Below are 26,299 nucleotides of genomic sequence, written 5' to 3' on the forward strand. Positions count from 1 at the left end.
TGTGTTAATTTAAATATGTTAAATTTACCTTATTTAAGTACACACAATCTTAGCTTTAAAGATAGCTTATTATTAATATAATTGGGAGATTTAACCTCTAAGAAATGTTTCTTTTGTCTTTCCATGACTTTTACCATAAGCTGGAAGATTCTGGTACATTATGGAGTCTATAGAATATGATGAATGCATAAATAAATGAATGAGCTGAACTTATCCTAGCAGATGCCCCTACATGCATGCAAATTGTAAGACAAATTAACTGCAATCTTAAATGCATTAGAAGTAATCACACATGAGATACAAGTGCTACCATTCCATCTTCAGAATGAACTTCCAGAATTTGCCCAAGATCAAGGGCACACAAAAATGAAGACGATGAAAAGACTAATGCCAGCCACTAGAGACTTGTTGTGACTGGACCAGCACAATACTATATTACACTTAACTAAAAAAGAAACACAGCTGCATTTCACAGGGAAAAAAATGAATTTGGGGATGAGCAATAACAATGGTGGATAATGTGTTGAGACACAGGGACAGATATAAGCAAATTTTAAAGGACAAAGTGTTCAGTGAAACTACTGCTATAAACTTAACTGACACATATAGCAATAATTGTGATAATCATTGTTGTACAGAAGATACTTTAATGTCACAGTGACACCTCTGATGAAAATTTTTTGGTTTCTACACAAAGAAGCATCTCTTCAGATTCCAAATTCTGTATAGGTGAGTAGACTCTCAGAACCTACAACAAAATTTTTGGGGAGGGGTTATCAATAGTGGCTGCTCCTATTACGCCACCTAGTCATATTAATCACCAATTCTTTGGTAATTGCCTTTAATAGTAAAATGTGGCAAGTAATAATTAACATTTTAGACATATATCTTAAGATGATGTACTTGATTAAATAGGCTGTTTTAATTACCAAGGTAGCAGGCTGTAATTTACAATGAATAAAAACTATCTTCTGCCTTTGCTCTGTCATTTCAAATATCATTTCAGCAGGAAGTAATTTTTATGTCTCCAGTGTATGAGAGGCACAATAATATGTTTTCATAATAGAGGCACAATATTATTAAGTAAATGTACATAAACAGTTATTTTCCATATGTATGATAACAAAAGATTACCTTTGTGATATAAACTCATCCGCAAAATCAGCAAATATGTCTGAAAGCTCCTCTAACTTAGCAGGCTGATGTATTATTGTCCTATCTGAATATAAAGGAAGAGCGAGATCTGAGGTGCATATTGGAAATGGGTCCATTCTGCTTACATTCCCTGTACATGAAAGACAGAAATGAAAACAAGTAGGAATGATTTCTATACAAAGAAAAGCATAAAAGGTATGTTACATCAACTGAAAATAATTAAAAACAGGCTTTTGAGCTATCTAAGTAAATTCAACCTCCTCTGCAATGACCAGCATGGTTTTACGCCTGGTAGAGGTACAGAATCTGCAATAGGACAATTTACAAAAACAGTATTAGAAGCACTTGATGAGAACAGCTATGTAACTGGCCTTTTCCTAGACCTGTTTAAGGTATTTGATACATTTGACCACCAGAAGCTGTCTCATAAATTAGAGGCACTAGGAGTAAGGGGAGTGGTTCTCAAATAGTTTCGTTCACATCTAAAAAACAGAGTACAGTCAGTAGAGATCACATGTCTCCAGTGGGTCAAAGTACATTAAGAAACATATATCTGATCCACAATATATCAATATTGGAGTCCCACAAGGAAGTGTACTAGGCCCTGTATAATTTCTGGTATATATAAATGATTTCCCGCAACATATCAGCCATGGAGAGAAGATACTGTTTGTGGATGACAGCAAAATAGTAATCACTAGTAAGACACCAACACAAATGTTGGAAAATTCTACTGAAGTGCTGAGGAATGTTCACAAATGGTCTCATGAAAACAAAGTAACTCTCAAAGTAAAGAAAAAAAAATACAATATGGTTTAGAAAGAACAGAAAACAGAGTCCCTTAAATTTAAAACTAAATAACATCTCCATAGATGATGTACCTACAACAAAATTCTTAGGGTTGCACACTGACAGCCAAATGAAGTGGAATGAACATGCTATGAAACTCTCGAAAAAGATATCCACATGTTATGCACTTAAGAGTCCTTATATCTGCATGCAGTAGTGAATGTTTGAGAACTGTATATTTATGAGTTATGTATAGTTATGTTCATTCAGTAATCATTTATGGTATTATTTTCTGGGGAAACAGTGCTCAGAATTTACAAACAGCATTTAAAATGCAAAAGAGAGCAGTAAGAATTATAACAAAAAGCAGTAAGCGGGACCACTGCAGAGAACTTTTCAAAATATTAGAAATTCTACTTGTTCCTTGTGAATTTATATTCCAAACCATAGTGTACATCAAGAAAAATATAGAAAATTATAGCACAAATAGCAGTTATCATAACTATAGTACAAGAGCAAGTCACTGTCTTCACCTAGAGAGGAAGAATAAACATAAGACTTAAAATAGCTTCTTGTATGACGGTGTAAAACTGTATAATAAACTGCCACAGAAAATAAAAGCAGCAGATAACATCTACTGCTTTAGGAAAAATCTAAAATTGTTTTTGCAGGAACACTGCATTTACACTATAAGTGAATTCCTTAATACAAAATGATTGTAAATAGCTTTTGTTTCACAATATTTTGATAAAGAGCAAAAATGATTGTAAATAACTTATATGTCACAATGTTTAACTACATGTACCAACAAACTGTTTGATAAAGAGCAAAAATGATTGTAAATAACTTATATGTCACAATGTTTAACTACATGTACCAACAAACTGTATAAATATATGAATATACACAACTGACAACATTCATACACTTTAAAATGTCCACAATTGGCTAAATAAATAAATATCATAAATCTCCATAATCAATAATATTAAATCTCAGTTAGCAAGCATATGGTCCAGCATTATTACTTCATTTAAACTTTTCATAAGTGAACAGTGATCCTCATGTATATTCTACTGTTCCTAACAGTAGCCAGCCTGTAATTGTTTTTGTATAGTACAGGCTGGGTTAGAGGATTCATTAAATCAGCAGGAAAAAGAACAATGTGAAGATGATTCTGAAGGCTGTGTATTACATTTCAGTAAGAAGTCAGCACTTCATATGAACCACTCTAGAACTCTTGCAAACATGAGACAGAACTGTTGAAATTATATACAAAGCAAATGTTTAAATTGTTGTTACAGAGAATATTTAAATTTAACTGACGAACTACTTGCTCTTTTATGGAAACTTTGGCTTTTTGATTGAAGTAATGAAACAACAAAGCAACAAATTCACTCATTCATTCACCATGTTCCTACTACATTCTGCAGATTCTACCAAAAATGATAACCTACAAGGATGTGGAATGAATCAAAATATATGTTAACAAAAACAGAAGCTATGTTTAGAATCTTAATCTGTATGGTGCTCAAGTAAATTTAAGGTGTTTCAGGATTGTGAGTGTCCAAAGGAAGTGTCTTTTTGAATAACAAGTCCAGCTAAAGACATCTCATTACATTCAGAAATTTTGGTGTATAATTAAGTACACCCGGTGGTAAATAACAGGCCACCAATGAGTCTTGTTGGCCATGGAAGGTATTGTTTTACAGAGGAATTAGGAGAGAAAGAGGAAAGGATGGATGTCATGCCCAGCTGAAGTCAGTGCCAGAGCCAGTGACTGTCTGTTGGCCCAACACTCTGGCTGCATCCTACAGCTAGCATGTGATTTCTCCCCCACACTACTCCCTGGTTGCTCAGACACAGCATGGGGGAACTTGCCTGTTGGTGTGTTTCTGTTGATGATTATAATTGGCTTGTAGGCCACAATAGGCAATATGTGAGTACTGAAAGTGATAATTTAAACAGAAAATGTTAAGAAATAACAATAAAAATCCCTGATATGATATGCCCTATACTGGCCAGATAAGCTGCACATCCTTCCCTCTCTTGTAGAAGATGGAGTAAGCATTTTGGGTACTTAACAGCTTAATGCAATATGGGTTAGTGCGGCCAAAAGTGCCAGATGGGCTTACAAAAACTATACAAGGAGTTTTTTGTAAATTTTGTGGCCTGGACTGTAGTCCTGGAGCTCCAGTAATGGTGAAGCCATACGTTGATGCCATACAAGGACCACATAGCTCTGGGGATGAAGTGACTCAATAGTAGAGTATTGTAGCTTAATGTCTCTGAAACTCTTCTAGTGCATAAAAGAAGGGAAATAAGAATAGAAGTCATAATGTGAGGCTATAGTGTTTGACTTGAAACTAGTTGGAAGGGAAGGAATTGGTAAGGGAGATTACTGCATATTCACAAAACAGTCACTGAGAATGTAGAATTAATAATATTAATTTATAGGAAACAGCGAATCCAGAAAACAGGAGTCTATATCTAAGCATTAATTTTTTTTTTTAGTTTTGCATGAATAGTTTCAAAAAATGGAACTCAAACTTTTGCTTTAATCCACTATCTTCTTTGAAGCACAATGGGTATCAGTGGTATGATAGGAATGTGAGCTTCTTATGTCTTTTATTTAGTACCTTAGGGGCACTGAATTTTGCCAACACAGAAGACACAGAAATTACAGCTGGTGGCAATGTCAAATGACAGTGGTAGGAGTTAAGCCAAACAAAATGAATGATCAATGTGTGCTCTGCTGGTTGTAACTCAGCATTCACAGGAGTCATATTGCCTATGAAGCTTCCAGGTAACTTTGATATTTTCGCCTCGGGTTGCTTACACACAGGGTCTGGGATTATGATGTCATCAAGATGGCAAATAATTTAAAAATCTGTAATGGAACTGACAGGGAATTTAAAAATTTGCAATGGTGGTGCTGATAAATTAAAAAATTCAAGATGATGGGAAATTTACACAACAATAATATTAATTAAAAACAATATGATATAACTAGTCTAGCTGTGCTTTATAACACCCCCCCCCTCCCACCTTTTTTCTTGCTTTTCTCCTCTCTGGTCAATCACAGCAAAGTATTAAATGTAGTTGCAATAAATAAATAAAATAACTTTAGAAAAATGAAACTAGCCCACTTGTGCTTTGGACCCCACACCCCCTCTCCAGCCAATCTTAGCAAAGTATTAAAATGAAGCAGCTTCAGTCACAATGTATCTGTCAAGATCCAACAGAATAGTGTAAAAATGGTGCTAGGAGATTTAGCAATACTATAAAATTTTTCCTTATTGAAAAACGCATAACCTTCTTTTGAATTGGCTCAATGTTCAAAGATATTTGCTAGTACTACAATATTTTCAAATTCTTCACATTTTTAATTGTGTTAATTCCCCCTATTTGGACACACACACATACACACTTGCACACACGCATGCACGCACGCACACACACACACACACACACACACACACACACACACACACACACAGAGAGAGAGAGAGAGAGAGAGAGAGAGAGAGAGAGAGAGAGAGAGAGAGAGAGAGAGAGAGCAGTCACTTAAGTTTACTGTCAGATTAAGAATTTTTTAGCTTATGTGATGATGTACTATTGAGGGGTTGAGATGGAGTGTTTAAGCCATGAATGAAGAAGTAATGAAATCATACATATGTAGTAATGTCCACTAGGAATATCAATGTGTGAAGGTTGTTTGAATTATGCTGGGTAAGTTTTACTGGGATGCCCTTACACATCCTCCATATGGTACCAATCTCTTCCCACACAAATTCCATATTTTAATCTTGAAGGAAGTATTCATGACTGTTAATTTCCTTCATGAGATTTGTCATGTTTTCAAGGGAGCATTTAAGGAAGGAGACATAAAACACAGAGACCACTAACATTTTGTTGGTGTGAAGAGGAGACTGGAAGAACACTGACATACTGGGGAATATTGAAACCATTGTTTTCTCAGCTGACTAGAACTGTAGCCAGTGGAGCTACAGTTGATTAAAATGAAATTCAGATAACAATCCCTCCTTGGGGAGAAGATTCTACTGCTGAACAAGGACAAGAATTAGTCAGCCATGAAATTACCTAGGCACAATTATCCTATGGCATTTTCCTGTTTGAGTTGCTGTAAACTAACTATGGCCTCACCCAGAAACTAGGTTGTAAACACAATATCAATAAAATTAGCAAAATGGATAGAGAAGACTGGGTTTCTGGTTTAAAGAGAGAGAAAGAGGAATTGGAGGGGGGGGGGGGCAATGAATAGTGAGGATTTACAAAATTAAGGTGACGAATCATGGAAATAATTGTAGCACTGGAAAATATCTTTGAACATGAAGCCAATTAAATGAAAATTATGTGTTTCACAATGTAGAAAAATATTACAGCATTAAAAAATATCTTGGAGCCAATTTTAGGCAATTCAGTTGGATCTTGATACAGACACTGTGTTATAATACTACACAGTGTTTGGTTGGAGAGGTGGTGTTGGGCGCAATGCACAACTGGTCTAACTGGAGTTTCATAAATTTATTTTGTTCATTTATTGCAACTACATTCTGATTGGACTGCCTAATTTTAATACTACACTTAGAATGGCTGGAGCAGGTGTCTGGTAGACAAAAGACAACTGGATTAACATGATTTATTTTATTTATTTATTGAAACTAAATTTGATTGGTTACCTCATTTTAATACTTCACTGTGGTTGACTGAGCAGAGGGGATATTATGGGAGGATAATTTACAACTCGACCATTGTTGTTGTTGTGGTCTTTAGTCCTGAGACTGGTTTGATGCAGCTCTTCATGCTGCTCTATCCTGTGCAAGCTTTCTCATCTCCCAGTAGTTACTGCAACCTATATCCTTCTGAATCTGCTTAGAGTATCCATCTCTTGGTCTCCCTCTACAATTTTTACCCTCCACGCTGCCCTCCAATGCTAAATTCGTGATCCCTTGATGCCTCAGAACATGTCTTACCAACCGGTCCCTTCTTCTTGTCAAGTTGTGCCACAAACTCCTCTTCTCCCCAATTCTATTCAATGCCTCCTCATTAGTTATGTGATCTACCTATCTTCAGCATTCTTCTGTAGCACCACATTTCGAAAGCTTCTGTTCTCTTCTTGTCCAAACTATTTATCGTCCATGTTTCACTTCCATACATGGCTACACTCCATACAAATACTTTTAGAAATGACTTCCTGACACTTAAATCTATACTCGATGTTAACAAATTTCTCTTCTTCAGAAATGCTTTCCTTGCCATTGCCAGTCTACATTTTATATCCTCTCTACTTTGACCATCGTCAGTAGTTTTGCTCCCCAAATAGCAAAACTCCTTTACTACTTTAAGTGTCTCATTTCCTAATCTAATTCCCTCAGCATCACCCAACTTAATTTGATTACATTCCATTATCCTCATTTAGCTTTTGTTGATGGTCATCTTATATCCTCCTTTCAAGACACTGTCCATTCCGTTCAACTGCTCTTCCAAGTCCTTTGGTGTTTCTGACAGAATTACAATGTCATCGGCGAACTTCAAAGTTTTTATTTCTTCTCCATGGATTTTAATGCCTATTCCGAATTTTTATTTTGTTTCCTTTACTGCTTGCTCAATATACAGACTGAATAACATCGGGGAGAGGCTACAACCCTGTTTCACTCCCTTCCCAACTGCCGCTTCCCTTTCATGCCCCTCGACTCTTATAACTGCCATCTGGTTTCTGTACAAACTGTAAATAGCCTTTCCCTCCCTGTATTTTACCCCTGCCACCTTTAGAATTTGAAAGAGAAAATTCCAGTCAACACTGTCAAAAGCTTTCTCTAAGTCTACAAATGCCTTTCCTTAATCTATTTTTTAGGATAAGCCGCAGGGTCAGTATTGTCTCACATGTTCCAACACTTCAACTAGACTAGTTCCACCAAATTGTATTTTTTGTTATTATTATTTCTTTAATTTCTTGCCAACTTGCATTTTTAAATTTCCCACCCACACCTTCTTGTGTTTTTGAATCATCTGCCATCTTGATGATGTCATTAGCCACAGAAGGTAGGAATGCCCAACCCCCTGCACAGGTCAAAGTTTTCCAGATGATTCACAGGCAACACTACTCACAGGTGATGTAACTTATACTTCAAAAGGGAAGATCAACTTTCGTCCATACACAATGTCATAAGGAGTGTGTACACTCAACTTATGTATTCAATTATTGTCAGCAGACACAATAATTTGCATGTATTATTCCAATTATTGTGAGTTTTATTGACCTGATAACGAAGCATCTTAGTTATGATTTTAAGTACATGCTCACCCCCCTCTGTCTGTCTTGAGATGTAAGGGTGTTGTCCTCCATTTTATAATATACAGCAGTTTACAAACTTGTATGAACAGTATAGACATGATACTCATCCCTTGATCTGTCAAGGTCAAGATCCTAAAGATAAAACTAAATGTGTAAATAAAGCTGTTTTCGCTGCAATCTCTTCTGTCATGTCAGAGATGGAGACAAAGACTAAGTAGTATGAGAAGTGATCAGTAACTGATAATTTATTCTTAATTTCTTTCTGCATTTGTGGAAATGGCCCTAGATCATTCAAAGTCATTACTTCAAAAGGTCCAGAGGCATCAGGTAGTCTTTGCAGTGGAATCTGAGGTTTAGCTTTTTGCATTGGGTGTGTGCAAGACATACAAATGCAAATGGGGTGGAGAATTTTAGGACTCGCCTTCATAGGTCAGGGGTGCACTACACAAATAAAGCAGCTTCTTGGATAGCAGGGTGTTGTCTCACTAGCCTTGCCATTCTGTGCATAGCACTCCTGTTTGTCAACAATGGACACCTTGTGGAGTGCAACTTACATATTTTTTCAAAGGGCTAGGTGGTAGTTGGAGTCCTCTGATAATACTCATCAGCTGATATGCAGAGAGCAAAATCAAACACGGTAAGAAGAAAAGCCACTTTAACAGTAAAAATTTCTACACTAAATTGTCAAAGAATTCATAACCAATGTCCTGAATTTCCTGCCCTCCAGGAAAGTTGCATTTCTCATATTATTCTTAGAACTGAGAGCAGTCTGAAAACCAGAGTAGAAAGCTCTGAAATATTTAGCAAGGCATTTAATGTGTACTGGAAAGACAGATTGGACATCACAGGAGGGAGAGTGTTCATGGCAGTCAACAAAAATATTATGTATGTCAAGGTCAAAATTGAGTCTCACTATGAAGTTATCTGGAAGCATGTAACAAGTCTAATTGGACTCAAGTTAATGATCAGATATTTCTATTGGCTAACTGATTCCACAGTGACATTTTAGAATAATTCAAGGAACTTTTATACTCAGTAGAGCAGAAATACACAATCATGCAATATTAGATGGACATAACTTTAACCTATCAATTTTAAACTCGGACATCTATGAATTCATTGCAGGTAGTATTGACAGAAAGTCTTGCAAAGTGCTTTCAATCACATTTTCTGAAAACTATCTTAGGCAGTCAGTTCAAGAACTTACACTCAGTTTAAATGGACCGTAAATTGCACTCTGGAGAAGAATGTGCAGAGTAAGTGGCTATGGACAGAAGAGAACCACATTGGTTTAATAACAAAATTTAAAAAATTCTGAGGAAGGAAGGGCTACTACAATCTCAGTTCAAAAAAGAAGGTGAAAATGATTCAGTGGCAGACTAAGCCTGTCAGAGGCCCAGGGCAGCATAACTAAATGAGGCCACTGATCTGCTTAGAAACTGACATATTTGTAGTGTATATTTTGGAAAAAAAATTGAATGTTATAGATATAATGGCCAAGAAAAAAATTAACTATTTGTAATTTGTGTACTCTAGGCTCTAGTAATATAATATAGGCCTACATACTTAAAGGTATAGGTGAGATTGTGAATCATCGTTTAGTACAGCAACCGTCAGGTAGAGTGGAAAGAAATAATAACCAACAGAATAATAAAATTATCTTTTATTTTAAATGTATGGAAACAATGCTCTTAGAACTATAACTTCAGTTAGTTTCTTAATTTAAGTACAAGACAGTAGTTATTATCAATATTATTAGTACATGTTTTTGTGTCTCTATTTTACTGAAATACCAGTACTTACTAACATCATTGAAATATATTTTATTTGAAACTTTTCTTTCAGTTGACAAAACGAACAGACTGGCTAGTCATTCTTGTTCGTATGCCTTAGATAAGTATGTTTTGAGCAAGATCCTCAATGGGAAAGACCCACGGTGGTTTAATAGCCATGTTAAAAAACTGCTATACAAACAAAAAGAACTTCATCACAGATTCAAGAGAAGTCAGAACGTTGCTAACAAACAAACAATGAATGAATCAAAAATGAGCATAACAAGAGCAATGAGACAAATGTTCAATGACACTGAAAGTAAAATTTTGTCAACTAATCTGACCATAAAACCTACTAGGCTTTGGTCTAGTCAGTGGTTCAAAATCATCTTGTAAGTTACTCAATGACTATACTGGCATTGAGAGGTGAGATAGCAAAGAGCAGATCAAAGTATTGCCGGTCGGACTGGCCGAGTGGTCCTAGGCACTACAGTCTGGAGCTGCATGACCACTATGGTCGCAGGTCCGAATCCTGCCTTGGGCATGGATGTGTGTGATGTCCTTAGGTTAATTAGGTTTAAGTAGTTCTAAGTTCTAGGGGACTGATGACCTCAGAAGTTAAGTACCTTAGTGCTCAGAGCCATTTGAATCATTTGAACCAAAGTATTGAATTTGGTCTCGTGAAATTGTTTCGCCATAGAAGATTGTAACAGTCTCCCCTTTCAGTTGCTGAAATCGCAGATACTGAGGTAACTGATAGTGAAGTAGAAAAGTAACTACTATCGTGCAGTAGTGGAAAGGCATCAGGATCACATGAGATATCTTCAAGGTTCCACAAAGACTGTACGAAAGAGATTGCTGCCCTTTTCACAGCAGTTTATCATAGATTGCTGGAGCAGTGAGAGGTACCTAGTGACTGGAAAAAATGTAGGTCATTTTGTATTTTCAAGAAGGGACAGGACATATGCACATAATTGTAGCCCTATACCATTTACACCAGTCTGTTGTAGAATTATGGACCATGTTTTATGTTCAAGAATTATGATGTGATTCTTGAGTTTCTCCCAACGTGTTTGATAATCAAATATCCACGTGTGTACTGCCAGTCTACAGTGTCCAATGGGCACAATATTTCGGCGGTCATACATGTCGCCATCATCAAGTGAACTGACAGACTGAGCTCCTGTGAACGTGCCGGCACGGAGATCCATACGTGACATGTATGATCGCCGAAATATTGTGCCCGTTGGACACTGTAGACCGGTAGTACACCCCTTGGATATTTTGATTAAGAATTATGATATTTTTGAAGAATGAAAATATCCTCTACAAAAATCAACAAACAGAGATCTTATGAAATTTAGGTCACTGTGTTATACCACAAGAGCTGTGGTAGACAACAGCTCTGGTTGACGTCAGGAAGGCATGTGACACTGTCCCATATTGCCATCTAGTGAAAAAGTACGTGTCTACCAAGTATCAGACCAGTTATGTGACTGGATTCAAGACCTGCTTTCCGAGAGAACTCGACATGACCCTCTTAATGGAACAAAATTGATGATGTAAAGGTAACTTCTGGAATACCCCGAGGAAGGGTCACAGAACCAATAATGTATACAATGTATATAAATGATCTAGTAGAAAGTATTGGTTGCTTTTTAAGCCTGTTTGTGCAGATGGTGCGGTTGCGTACAAGAAAGTAGAGATGCCAGAAGACAATATTGATTTGCATAATGGCCTACAGAGGTTTGATGAATGATGCAGGATCTGAAGATGAGAGATGTAAGGGTAATTTCTGGAGTACCCCAAGGAAGTTTGATAGAACAATTAACATTTACAGTGTATATAAATGATGTAGTAGAAAGTGCCAGAAGCTCTTTTAGGCTGTTCCCAGATGATGTGGTTGCCTACAAGAAAGTAGCAATGCCACAAGACAGTATTGAATTGCATAATGGCCAACAGAGGATTGATGAATGGTGCAGGATCTGGCAGTTGACCCTGCACACATATTCTGTATAAATCAGAAAAGAAATCCACTAATGTACAATTACACTGTTGATGACAATATGCTGGAAGTGTATCTACCATAAAATATCAAGGGGTAACTGTCCAGAGCAGCCTTAACTAGAATGACCACGTAAAACTAATAGTAGGAAAAGCAGAGATCAGACAGAGATTCTTAGGAAGAATCTTAAAGAATCTGACTCATCCATGAACGAAATGGCTTTAAAGTGCTTGTTTGATCAACTCTTGAGTAATGTTTATTAACATTGGATCCTTACCGAATAGGACTGACAGAACAGAAAGAAAAGGTTCAACAAATTTCAGCGTGTTTTGTCACGGGATTGTTTAATCAGCGCAAGAGCATTACCAAGGTGCTCAACAAACTCCACTGACAGGTGTATACAAAGCATTTGTGTATACAAAGAGGTTTACTACTGAAAGTTTGAGAGAGTACTTTATGAGAAGAGTTGGACAACAAATTACTTCCTCCCACATACATCTCAAAAAATGACCACAGTGAGAAAATGTGAGAAATACAAAACTAATCAGGAGACTTATCAACTATCATTCTTCCCACATGCCACTTGCAAGAGGAACAGGGAAGAGGATAATAGTTAGTGGTACTGTAAGTACCCTCTGCTACACACTGTCAGATGGCTTGTGGAGTATTGATTTAGATGTAGATGAAGAACAAATATAATTTTTCTTTAGCTTCAGTTCATAAAAACTTCTCCAGGGCAATGATTCATTTAAGTTCCATTTACTTATGAACTGAAGGATTTCTCAGGTTGTCCATTTGACAGCAACAGCCACACTCATATAGGGTTCTAGATCTACATCTACATCTACACTCTGCAAATCACCATGAGGTGCATGGCAGAAGGCACACCCCATTGTACCAGTTATTAGGGTTTCATCCTCTTCCAGTCATGTATGGAGTGTGGAAAGAATGATTGTTTGAATGCCTTTGTGCATGCAGTAATTATTATAATCTTTCCTCATGATCCCTGTGTAGGCAATACATAGCATTTTAGTATATCCCTACAGTAATCATTAAAAGCCAGTTCTTGAAACTTTGTTGACAGGCTTTCTTGGGATAATCTGAGTCTGCCAGTTCAGTTCCTTCATTATCTCTGTGACACTCTTCCAAAGATTAAGCAAACCTGTAGCCATTCGTGCTGCCCTCCTCTGCATACATTCAACATCCTCTGTCAGTCCTATCTTGTATGGATCCCAAACATTTGAGCAGTATTCTAAGATGAGTCACATGATTGATTTGTAAGCAATTTCTTTTGTAGACTGACTGCACTTCTCCAGTTTTCTACTAATGAACTGAAGTCTACCATCTGTTTTACCCACAACTGAACCTGTGTTGTGTTCAATCCACTTCATAGTTTATAAAGTGTTTCATCCACGTATTTGTATGAGTTGGTCGATATCAACAGAGACTCATTGATATTACAGTCATGGGATACTATGGTCTTTCATTTTGTAAAATGCAAAATTTTACATTTGTGACCATTTAAAGCAAGTCGCCAATCTCTGTACTATGTTGAAATCTTATCAAGATCTGATTGAATATTTAAGCAGCTTCTCTCAGGTAGTATTTCATTATAGATAACTGCATTATCTACAATAAGCCTCATTACTATTAATATTGTCTGCAAGGTTTTAATATACACCATGAATAGCAAATGTCCCAACACACTTCCTTGGGGAACACCTGAAGTTACTTCTATGTCTGATGATGACCCTCCATCCGAGATGACATGCTGTGTCCTCCCTACAAAAAGTCCTTAATGCAGTCACATATTTCAATTGATATCCCATACGATTGTGGTTGGTTGGTGGGATTAAAGGGACCAGACTGCTATGGTCATCGATTCCCATACGATTGTGCTTTGGCAATAAGCATAGGTGTGATACTGAGTCAAATACATTTTAGAAATCAAGAAACACCACATTACCTGGTTGCCTTGATCCATAGCTTTCTGTCTGTCATGTGAGAAAAGTGCAAGTTGTGTTTCACATGATTGATGTTTTTAAAATCCATGCTGGGTGGCACTGATTAGGTCATTCTATTCAAGATACCTCATTATGTTTGAGCTCAGAATATGTTCTAAGATTCTACAACAAATTGATGTCAAGGATATTGGATGGTACTTTTGTGCATTACTTCTACAACCCTTCTTGTGGATGTGTGTGACCTGAGCCTTTTCTGAAGAACTGGGCACAGATTTTTGTTCAAGGGATCTATGATAGATTAAAGTTTGAAGAGGAGCTAGCTCAACCACAAATTCAGTACAGAATCTGGCAGAAATTTCATTGGGGCTTGGAGCTTCGTTCAGTTTTAACAATTTCAGCACCACTGACAATAATACTTATTTCATTCATCTTTTTAATGGTACAAGTATTAAACTGGGGCAATTCTCCTGGGTTTTCCTTTGTAAAGGAATATTTGAAAACAGAATTAAACAAATCATCTTTCACTTTGCTAGTCTCAATTTCAGTTCCTGTGTCATTCACTAGGGGGTGGACACTAACTTTGGTACCACTATAAGCCTCTACATATGACTGGAATTTCTTTGGATTTTGTGGAATATCATTTGGCAATATTCTGCTATGGTAGTCATTCAAGGCATCATGCACTTCTCTCTTGACAATCAAATGCATTTCATTCAACATCTCTCTATCCACAGCCTTATGCTATTATGCAGTAATCTCTGTTTGTTTAGAAGTTTCTTTACAGTGACTTTACAGTATGGCTGTTCCCTCCCATTATGAACCGTTCTACTGGGTGCATATCTATACAGTGACTGGTCAACTATTCTTTTAAATTTGAGAAAGAGTTCTCTTCCTGACCTGTGCTGAAAGTGTCAAGTTCCTCATTGAGGTATGAGATTACTGATTTTTCATCAAGTTTACTGTACACATATATCTTTCTGTTTGTTTTAGTTGTCCTTTGTACTTTGTAATCATTGTTGTCACAACCGCGTCATGGTCACTGATACCAGTTTCAATGTGGACATCCTCAAAGATGTCAGGTCTATTTGTTGACAATAGATCCGATATATTTCCATCATGAGTGTAGTTCCTAACTATCTGTTCGAGGTAGTTTTCAGAGAAGGGAATTATTAAAATATCACAGGATGTCTTATCATGCACACCACTAACAAAACTGTTATTTTTCCAACTAATTTTTGGATGATGAAAGTCTCCACTGATGATTACAGTTTGATTAGGGAACATACATACAAGTGAACCGAGCTTTTCTCTAAAGTTTTCAGTTACATCAGAAGCGGAGTCTGGTGGGTGATAGAAGGATCCAATTATCGTTTAATGCCCAAGCCTGGTACTGAGTCTTGCCAAAACAATCCCACAAGCAGCTTCAATTTCTATCTTGGTCGATCTGAGTTTCTTGTCTACTGCATTAGCCTATCCTTTTGACATACATTCAAATTTTCCCCAAAAATTGTACTGCTATCAATTTCAGGTTTCAGCCCAGCTTTTTTATCTAGTATTACGTGAGCTTCATTGCTTTTCATGAGAACTTCAAACTCCAGCACTTTGTTGCGAATGCTTCAGCAGTTTAACATTAGGATTTTAATACTCTCACCCGTCGCAGGCATTTCTTTTGATCTTACACTGATACTTCTGTTTTTGCTACAGATATCATTATCTGGACTGGATGGAGAGTCACCTAATCTGAAAAACACTTGTGTGCTACCTGAGTAGCAGCCTCTGATGTGTAGTGCACACCTTACCTATTTATGGGGATCCTACAGTTCTCAACACTATGGTGCAAGTCCAGAAAGTCACAGCCTAGCTTGTCACAGAACCTTCGAAGTCTCTGGTTCAATCCTTCCACTTGACTCAGAACCAAAAGGCCATAATGAGTTCCAAGGCAATGCTGCAAATTGTGAGCTTTGTTGAAACTTCATGCGTTTTGTTGGTCTGCTCAACCTTCTCTGCCAGTCTCTGCAATGACCCAAGAATAACCTTGGAGCCCAGACAACAGGCATCATTTGTTCCAATGTTCACCACAATCTGCAGTTGGTTGCACCATATTCCCTCAATGGCTTCCAGATTAGCCACTTCAACATGTTGAATGAGAGCCCCGGGCATGCACACTGATTGCACCTGGTGTCCTTTCCTGTCCCTTGCTGCCATTCCCCTAAGGCATACCATCATTCACCATATGTTTGAACTGCTGATGATTGATAGATCCCCATACTTTTGCATTTACCTCCTCTTGACAACGGACAAAACATGTTTAACCAAAATTGGGGAAATGAGTCCTACTGGCTCAATATCGCTTTCAGGGAATAGCAGCACCTCAAACTTGTTGGTTAGGGGGATCAATACAACACCCTGAGTCCTCCCTGGTCCCTCTCCTCCCTGTACAGGACACCTAGGTCTACCATTGACACATCACTCTGTCAAGTGGACGGGTAATGACAGATCCTGTACTTTCTGCAGAGGAGACAGGATCCACATGGGAGGATAGTATTTGACACAGCTGCCAATTGTCTGACAGTAGTCAGGGTGATTTCCACCTGCTTAAAAACGTCATATCTCACGTTTGAGAACTGTATTCACAGTGGGGTTGCATTTTGACTGGTGGTGGTGGCGGCAATGAAGAAATAACTTTAAATTAAACTTGCTGATTATCTTTTAATCTTATGAGCTTAAGAGTTGCTAATTCCTTATAAGAATTGGGAAATTACTGAAGAATGAGATACAACTTGTCAGCTTTGACCAATAGCATCAGAAGTTACCAAAGATGATATACTGCACAGATGTAACAGTAAAGACGAATGTTGAGAAACAAAGGAAACATGACAGAGACGTATATCACATATATCCATATTTCGAATATAATGTTAGATATATCGTTTCTTTGAGTCCTAGTAAGTATCCTATTCTTAAGTTAATCTATATAGGTCAACTGAAGTGTGGAATACAAATTTTTTTTCGTCTTCGATAGTAACAGTATCGACGGAAAAAATCATTGTAGAACCAGCGACTGTAAAAATGCCGTCACAGTAAAGTTTGCATCCCGTACTTCAGTTGACCTACGTATGTAAACTAAGGAGTAATACACTAGTGCTAGCGAAGGCAAAAACTCGATATACGTAAATTTTGTATCCCATGCTTCAGCTGACCTATATACGTCAACTGAAGAATAAGATACTACTGCTAGCGAAGACAAAAAACACCAACATATGCAACACTGGCATACTCTACCTCAGTTGAACTGTGAAAGTGTATCCTGTTCTTTGAACTGTGAAGGTGTATCCTGTTCTCCAGTTGAGATATATAAGCCAACAGAAGAACAGGTAATATTGCTAGCGAAGTCGAAAAAAAGCGACATACGAAATTTTTTTATCCTACTTCAGTTTACCTATTTAAGTCAAGTAAAGAAGCAAGTGAACTGAATGTGACTAAAAGTTGTAGTTTTACTGTAAAAAACGGAGTTTGTAATAACTGTAAAAGTGAAATCGAGAAGCTGAACGAACGATTACAAAGCCTTCAGCTAGTCGTTCATATTCTGTTGCGAGATATCTGTAATCTTCGGGAAGAAAATCGCGAGCTACAAGCAGCAGCTTCACGTAACATCCAAAGCAAATTACAAGCTATAAACGTGATACAGATAACTGAAGCAGATCGAAAACTCATATGCACAACTGGTTACAATGCATCAGTGGGAAACTATAGTCAAAAGAGCGTAAAAAGACCACTCACACTTCCGAGTAAAAATAACGACCAAAACAAATCAAATAGACATACTAGTAGGCCTACCAGTGTAAACAACAGTGGACAATGTGTAATAATATCTAACTCGGAGTCTAAAGTAAGGAAGATTTTACCTGTAGGAAATGTGCAGAAACATAACATGGCTTCTGGGCAAATTCATGTATCCATTAACATCCAGTGCAAAAAAATTAAAAAAAGATTTTCGTGTGTCAGGTGATGGCTAGGACGTGGAATTTCTGTACCGTTGACAGAAAAATGTCATTTAAAGGTATCAGGCTTTGTCAAATCAGGATCGCCGTTTCGTGAGATAGCGGCATAAACAAATTCTGTTCAAATATCCAACTTAAATGAAGATGATTTTGTCGTGATTTTAGGTGGCTCAAACGATGTTTATCGGAATGAAACGTACAAGTTAATAAAAGAAATGAAGAACGGTTTAAACAAATTAACACACGCCACTATTCGCGCTGTAAATATACCACCTCGTTATGACTTTCCTATCTGGTCGTGTGTTAACGGTGAAATTTGGGGTGCTAACAAAAAGATCTCTGAAATATGTTCTGACTTTCAGAATGTCGACGGTTTTTCACAGCTCACGAACTCCATTTAAATAAATTAGGAAAAGAACTTTCAGCAGAAAAACTATATACCAGTGCTTGTGTCATGAGGACACATACACCAAGCTTAAAAATCACCAGAAAAACAGGTATTACGGAAGGGTTTAAAACAAAAACTACAATCTTGTTAGCAGAAGCAGATCACTCTCACCAACTTGAAGACATATTAGGAACTGATACAGAAGGAGAAACCATCCCGCCATCAACAGCCAGCCCAGCAGCAGAAACCAATCCACCACCAACAACAGCCAGTATGACAGCGACAACCACTCGACTCCCAGCAGGAATTTGATTCTGAACAATAGGAATACTAATGCCCGCGAAGGCCGAAAAATAGCGACATATACAACATTTGTATTCCGTACTTAAGAACCTTCATAATTCAACTGTGGTACAGGATGACAGTGTTACGTACCTACGTCACTGTTTTCGTCTTTGCTAGCACTAGTATAATATTCTTCAGCTGAAGTACGGGATAGAAATTTTTCTATGTCAATCTTTTCGCCTTCAATAGTACTAGCTATCGACTGAAAAATATCGTAGTAGTACCAAGTGCTAGCAAAGGAGAAAAAAAGCGACAACTGTAAAATTTTGTATCTGGTGTTGGAGTTAAGGTAGATAAATCCATACCTACAAACGAAAATCAAAAAATAATAATTGTTCAGAATGAAAAACAAGTCTTCAAAAATATATCAAAGTCAGTAAGAATGAAAGTATCGAATGAATTGCAACGAACAAGTGATTTGAAGTAATACAAGCGACAAAAATAGTACACATCGTCTTGCTCTGCCTTTTAGAAATTCATTCATTCATTTCAATTTAAAATGATGACGCCTCGCCACAGAAAATAACTGATTTATTATCCGTGAATATAAAATAAAGACACTAATGTCTATGAGTATACTATGGCGTCATTGGCCAAAACCGTCGAGCTGTATCCCATTCTTTAGTTGACACAAGAATGGAAGTGCGCGCGCTCACACTCACACACACACACACACACGAGATTTCTATTAAGGCAACTCAAAAACCTGTGGTAAAAATTGCTAGTTGCCCTTAACATTTTCATAATAACCGTAGTTGTTGGCAAACTCGAAAACAGAGTTAATTTACAATAAATGCAGATCATATGTAGGGCTACTCCTCTTTACGGAAAAACTAGATGTAACACAATGTGTTAGAAAATTTGCTAGAGTGACTGAATCACAAACGCCAATTTGTTACAAATTGCTCGTAGATCATGTAAAGGGTAATGGTAGCTTCCGAAAATTCTCAAAAACGTACTTTTATTTGCGTTGATATACAATGAAATTCAGCGGTGACGTACTTCGGTTTTGGCTACGAATTACATTATGTACCAAAACACTCGTACCATAACGTACAATTATGTAAGCTTTCGAAAATTCTGAAAGTAACCTGTTTCTTCGTAATTGTGCAATGAAATTAGAGTAAGATTGTTTTGATCGACGATAGGTTGACTGTCCTCAAAAATTTTTACAAGAGCACAATTTAGATGAAGCTTACAGTTGATAACAGTACTAGTTTATCGCAGCACTCCGTGAATGTTCGAAATTTCCCAGTATATCGCAATACAAACAGGTATTGATACAATCAATGAAAGATTAGGCAGAAGAAGCGTCGCGAACAGTAAAATGTGCGTATCTAGAACTTTAAATTAACACACGATCTTGTATAAGCGGTCTCACAAAGCGAAAATTCCTAAGTCGGCTGTGCGTATTGCACGGATTTTTCACGTAGCTGATTCTGTATAAGTTGATCTCGATCAAAACCGCTAAAATGTGCAGTACAAACAACACACGTCTCCTGACTGTTGCAGTTAAACAATGCAGTGCTTTTTATTCCTTGCAGCGTCCACTTACTCACAAATGTATCATACATTTGTACAAGATATTTCAGTGCTACAGCAAGAGCGTCAATGGAAGCATCAAGCATAAATTTTGTTTCAACAATCTGGAAAATTTTTGGTGATTTCTTTCATGGCTGGGTCTCGTTGAGATAATTCTTGTATAAATCGTTCTGTTCATTCAAACATTGATCAACGATCTTCTTGAATCAATAATCAACCATCATGAGCCAGTTGGCTCGGCATTAATTTATTTACTCTCTGTGTTCCTTGTCAGCCAAAGTTAATGTCCATACCACTGCATTTTAAGTGTAGTGCAGAAAGTAACGGCAGTTTGTTCCATAACTAAAACTTATTCATTGTCTTTAATTTGGGTAGTCCTTTATTCAAAGTCATTTAGTCATTTTTGGAGACTGTAGATACTGTTGGGCAAAATTTGCTTCTTCCAGTATTGTGTGCCAAAAGTTGATGTAGGTCAACAAGGTAGAACATGTAGCTGGAAGGAGCAAGCTAGCTTGCCTTAGATGGATCCTGTGTATCTTCCAAAGGCCGACAACTGTTTGCACATTTCCTTTTATGACTTTAACTGAACTAATGACAACTCCACTGACTACTGGTATCAGACAATTGTTTCAAACTTTTTCATGTTTTTTTTTTTTCTCTATAAGTAATACCCATCTATAAATATGTAGAAGATGAGAACAATGAATATAATTTCTCTGCAGTTCCAAAACAGGTGATGCTAAAGGAAACACATCAGAATGTGTGAATTCCACAAAGATTTATGGAATGGTTAGCTCAGTGACTGAACAGAGGTGCTGTACTGTCTTGTTGAATTTTTCTTTGCACTGCCCCATGTACACCTAACATTGAAATGCCATTGACGTAAACTAGGCCTGTGCACATTACAGTATGAGCTGCTGTTTAATATCTTTTGAGATATCCTCTGTCATCTTTTCCGACATAAAAAAGTTGCAAAAGGTTTTTTTTACATTTACTTAGGTGTGCAATTTCTCTGAGATGAGTCTTGTGTTGATGTCTATGGTTGATGAAAACTGTTTGCTTAGATCTAGATGACTCTACTCTAGTTCATCTAGTTGGATTTTAATATTTATAAAATGAAAGTAATTTTCATAATGTAATACTTTAGTTAAAAAACTGATCAGTCAAACTGTTAAGCTATTCATTGCACTTATGCTCATATTTTGAAACTGTACTTGTAGTACACCTGTGTAAATGGAATAGGTATCAGAAATGTTTCATGTAGAATAATTGTGTTTAACAGACAACTGATTATTAATCTATCTACACATTTTAATTTTCATTCATTTTACAAAAATTTCAAAGATTCTGAACACATCCATTGAAAATTGCAATGGTAATAATTTGGACAAGAAGAGAATAGAAGCTTTCGAAATGTCGTGCTACAGAAGAATGCTGAAGATTAGATGGGTAGATCACATAACTAATGAGGAGGTATTGAATAGAATTGGGGAGAAGAGGGGTTTGTGGCACAACTTGACAAGAAGAAGGGACCAGTTGGTAGGACATGTTCTGAGGCATCAAGGGATCACAAATTTAGCGTTGGAGGGCAGTGTGGAGGGTAAAAATCGTAGAGGGAGACCAAGAGATGAATACACTAAGCAGATTCAGAAGGATGTAGGTTGCAGTAAGTACTGGGAGATGAAGAAGCTTGCACAGGATAGAGCAGCATGGAGAGCTGCATCAAACCAGTCTCAGGACTGAAAACAACAACAACATGGTAAGTTTGCACCTATGTTTATATTTTGCATACATATGGGATCTAGAACTTCAAACTGCGTTGTTTGGGCTTTGATTAAAAATTGTGTAGTCCTGAGATATCCAGGACCTCAAACTTTTGAGCCCCCCCCCCTCCCCCCAGAACCAGAGGCCTGGGGCTGCCTGCCAGCTCCACCCGCCTCTTAATCCACCACTGAATTGATGACAGGGAAAAAATGGTAGAAATTTGTGCATCTTTAAAAAGATCTATGCACAAGGCATACAAGTACTACTGCCGTCATAATGTAGCAAAAGATCTTGCAGAGGCCCCAAGGAAATTCTGGTCCTACATAAAAACACGATGACGACTACAAATGTGACAACATTCTCATAGAATTTTCCTTAAAAGGGAGGGATAAAAGTAACTGCAGGACTACTGCTCACTATGCTGGACTGTGATGAAAAAAAAAAGTGTGCCATACAGAGTTATCAGGGGTTGCTTAAACATTTAAGTTTGCTGCTTTTCTAGCTGATGATGGCCTTTGTTTTGCTTTTAGATGTTCCTGCAGTTCAGTGTTTCAGGAATACGAGCCATTTTCTGATCTTGCAAAGTTCTAAGTCGATCACTGCTGCTCACCTCTGCACTACACTCAATTTGTGAGTGTGTAGTGGACTTTTTTCCAACAAAATTGCTAACAAGGATAAACAAAACTCTGCACTATTTCCCTGGGACTCATCTTCATAAGGAATAAAAATACAATTTCTCTTCTCTGGAAATAGTTACATGCTCGGAATCCTTGGATGATGGGTTGGTGGCTGAAAAGCATTGCTGTCTCTAAGACACTTACATTAGTTGTGATGTGCAGTGATGTTGTCGTTGTGGCAAAGCAGACAACCATGAGCAATGGAAAATTAACTGTCATGGCATCTGTCAGACTTTGTGAATGACATGACAGACAAGGATGGCCTGGGTGGTCTGCAGTGACAGCTGAAGGCTGGCTGGCTGCAACAAGTCAAGCATCACACTTCAGCAGTGCAATGCTGGATAGCAGATGAGCTGCAAGGCCATGCAGAAAGCAGAAGGAAGTTGTGGAGCAGCGGTGAGGAATTTGCCAGTGAGCATGGCACAGGCATATGGCATCTGAATGGCCAGCTTAGCTGCTGGCAAATGGACAAGAGGCAGAAGTGTCACAATGCAGTGTCCTGATACATGTGTGCACCAACTATGCTTTTTTTCTAATTCATGTCAAAGCTTATCATGAAAATTACAGCCTTCCTTATAGACTGAAACAGTTAATGAGACACTATGTGGTCCTGTGGGTGCACTTCCTTCTGGTGGAAATGTACTAACAAAACACAGGAAATGTCATGTATCCCTGCCAAGTCTGATGCATGCATATTCATGCCATGACCCCTGGGCAACATGTACACACGATGTTTGTGGTTAGTCATGCAATGGCAAAAAAAAAATGAGTTCCTTATGCTTTAAAATGATGACCCATCAGCTAAGGGTGCCAACACTAACAGAAAACATCAGTGCTCCAGCATCACTGGGAGTTGATGTTGGTCTAACAACACAACCTTTAAAAATCAAATGTTCTGAAATATAATCAAGAAATAGCTGGCATGGCCTGTGATACACCCCACTAAACCTGAGGGGTAGGACAGGTAGTTTAAATTGTGAAAAGGGGCCAAAATAAGGGACTGTCAGTTACACTCAAACATGCAACTTTATTATTTGATCAAACATTACAAGAGCCTAAAAAAAATTTTTTTTAAACACACCTTTAATCTTTGGGACTTAATTACCAGATGAAAGCCACTTTAATTTAAACATGGCTGAAGGCCAATAACTTAAAACGCAAGCATAATCAGAAATTTAAAAGGCAAGCTTTATCTTACAACAGTTCTTTATTTAGGTTGAAGGCCCAAAGAATCTGAGATTTTCAGAGCAAACAATTTGAATTCAAAATCGTCTGAAAGCTCAACACTTAACACTAAACAACATTAATTTTTAAAAGACCTTACTTAAAACAGTTCTTAATTAGGCAAAACTCAAGGCTTATGTAAAACAGTTCTTTGAACTAGGCTGAAGGCCTTAAGGGCAACACAACTCAAACTCTAAATGGGCTGAAGGTACAGCACTTAAAATTCAACAACTTTAAAACTCTAAAATGCCAAAGGTATTACATGAAACAGTTCTTTAAATTAGGCTGAAGACCTACAGAAAGTTATGACTTAAGGCAAAACAACCTTAATTTAAAATTGGCTAGAAGCCATACAAGTACAAACAACAAGAAGAATTAAAAAAAAAGGCAGTACACCCAAGGGTGGTCAGATGTTTGAGGGTCGACTCAGAATTCGAACACTAACACTTGCTTAGGTGAGACAGGCAGTCAGGCCATCCATTCATGATCTGATGACAACCCAACCAACCGACAGTCAAGAAACCTACCAACAAGATAACTTCCCACTTCACCTGACCAGGGCACAACAGGGAGTTCAATGGAACAATGTAGAAGATATTGCTGCCCACAACCAATCATACATGGAGCTGTGAAACTACACACTATGCTGGGCATCACAACACAATGAGGGTGGGTAACCAGAACGTTAATGGCCACAAGGCAGAAGATTCCACTGGTGCACTTAAATTCAAATAACCAAATACAGTGAAACTCCCCCGGAGGGTGGCTAGAATTTTCCAACTTGAAAACCACATTGTTGCTCGCGGGAATATCCCAACAGCTGACAACAAACTCTAAACGACACAATGTGAACAGTCTTGACTTGCTGGTGGATTAAAAACTCAACTTTCTTGTCCATGGTCAGTGAGCCACGGACCTCTTAGCAATGGGAACAAATGGGAACAGCCTCACACAATGCAACACCGTGTAGATACCGCCAGTGGCCCCAGCCAAACTACGTCCCGCGGAAAATTCCTTGCTGCTCCATGCCAACCGACCGACTGTCCAGGTCCGTAAATGGTGAAAGGACCAAATATACGTCAGCCAATGAGATGACCAACCAAACGACCAAACAACGGTTGTCCCACTCCAATCTCCCTACTTGAGACAGTTCACCTGTGTCGCCAGCGGTCGGCAAGCACTGGCTGTCGGCGCGTCACTGGTGCTCCGTCCGCAACTTCACTGCTGCTGCGTCCTGACTGCAATGCTGGTCCATCTCCAGCTGACTGCCAGACAAACGATGACCCAGAAATACTATCAGTCACTCTATAGATGGTACGACAGTGCACTTACCAGGTATACCGGTATGAAATGAGCGTTTTTTTTTTTTTGTGAAAATGAAACACTAATTTTGAATTGAAAAGTAAAAAAAATTTATTCAAAGTACCGACCATTGCTTTCTATACATTTTGACCACCTTTCTGGCAATTTGTGGACACCACGCCAATAGAAATGTTCGTATTTTGAAGCAAACCAATCAGACACCCAATTTTCGGCTTCTTCGTAGGAATCGAAGTGTTCCTCAGCCAATGCGTGTCCCATTGATGAAAACAAATGATAGTCGGAAGGGGTCAAGTCTGGTGAATACAGAGGGTGGGGTAGCAGCTCCCAGCCAAGTGTTTTGCTTGTATACGGAACCAGTTTTGCTTTGTGTGCAGGTGCATTGTCGTGTAAAAAAATTATTTTGCCATGTCTTCTGGCCCATTCTGGTCTTTTATCGATCAATGCATAGTTCAAATTGATCATTTGTTGTCTGTAGTGATTAGTATTCACAGTTTCACTGGGTTTTATAAGCTCATGATACACCACACCTTTCTGATCCGACCAGACACAGAGCATTGCCTTCTTGCCGAATTGATCTGCTTTTGCAGTCGATGTTGATGGTTGTTCAGATTAACCCATGATTTTTTCCGTTTAGGATTCTCAAAATAAGTCCATTTTTCATTGCCAGTAACAATTTGATGCAAAATTGATTTTCTTTCATGTCTTTGAAGCAAAATTTGACAAATGGTTTTTCGGTTTTCCATCTGTCTTTCATTCAATTCATGTGGCACCCATTTTCCACACTTTTGGATCTTTCTCATAGCTTTCAAACGGTCAGAAATTGTTTGTTGCGCAACGTTTATCATTTCTGCCATTTGCTTCTGACTAAAGTATCATCTTCACTCAATATTGCTTGCAATTCGGCATCTTCGAGCTTTTCTGGTGGTCTTCCATGTTCTTCATTTCTTACATCAAAATCATTATTTCTGAACCATTGAAATCATCTTTTGCATGTTTTGCATTCAATGTGACTCTGCAGCACTTTTTTTTCA

The 26,299-nt window shown here is 37.8% G+C and overlaps 1 protein-coding gene across 1 annotated transcript in view; it reads right to left on the reverse strand.

The window, feature by feature from the left end:
• The window catches only part of LOC126336234 (arylsulfatase G-like), a 96,655-nt gene that overhangs the window by 52,904 nt on the left and 17,452 nt on the right, over window positions 1-26,299 (reverse strand). The window contains exon 5 of the mRNA XM_049999724.1: window positions 1,135-1,285. Coding sequence (XP_049855681.1) covers window positions 1,135-1,285 — 151 coding nt within the window. The remainder of the gene's footprint in view (window positions 1-1,134; window positions 1,286-26,299) is intronic.

This window comes from Schistocerca gregaria, chromosome 2, assembly GCF_023897955.1.
Source record: "Schistocerca gregaria isolate iqSchGreg1 chromosome 2, iqSchGreg1.2, whole genome shotgun sequence".
NCBI lineage: Eukaryota > Metazoa > Arthropoda > Insecta > Orthoptera > Acrididae > Schistocerca > Schistocerca gregaria.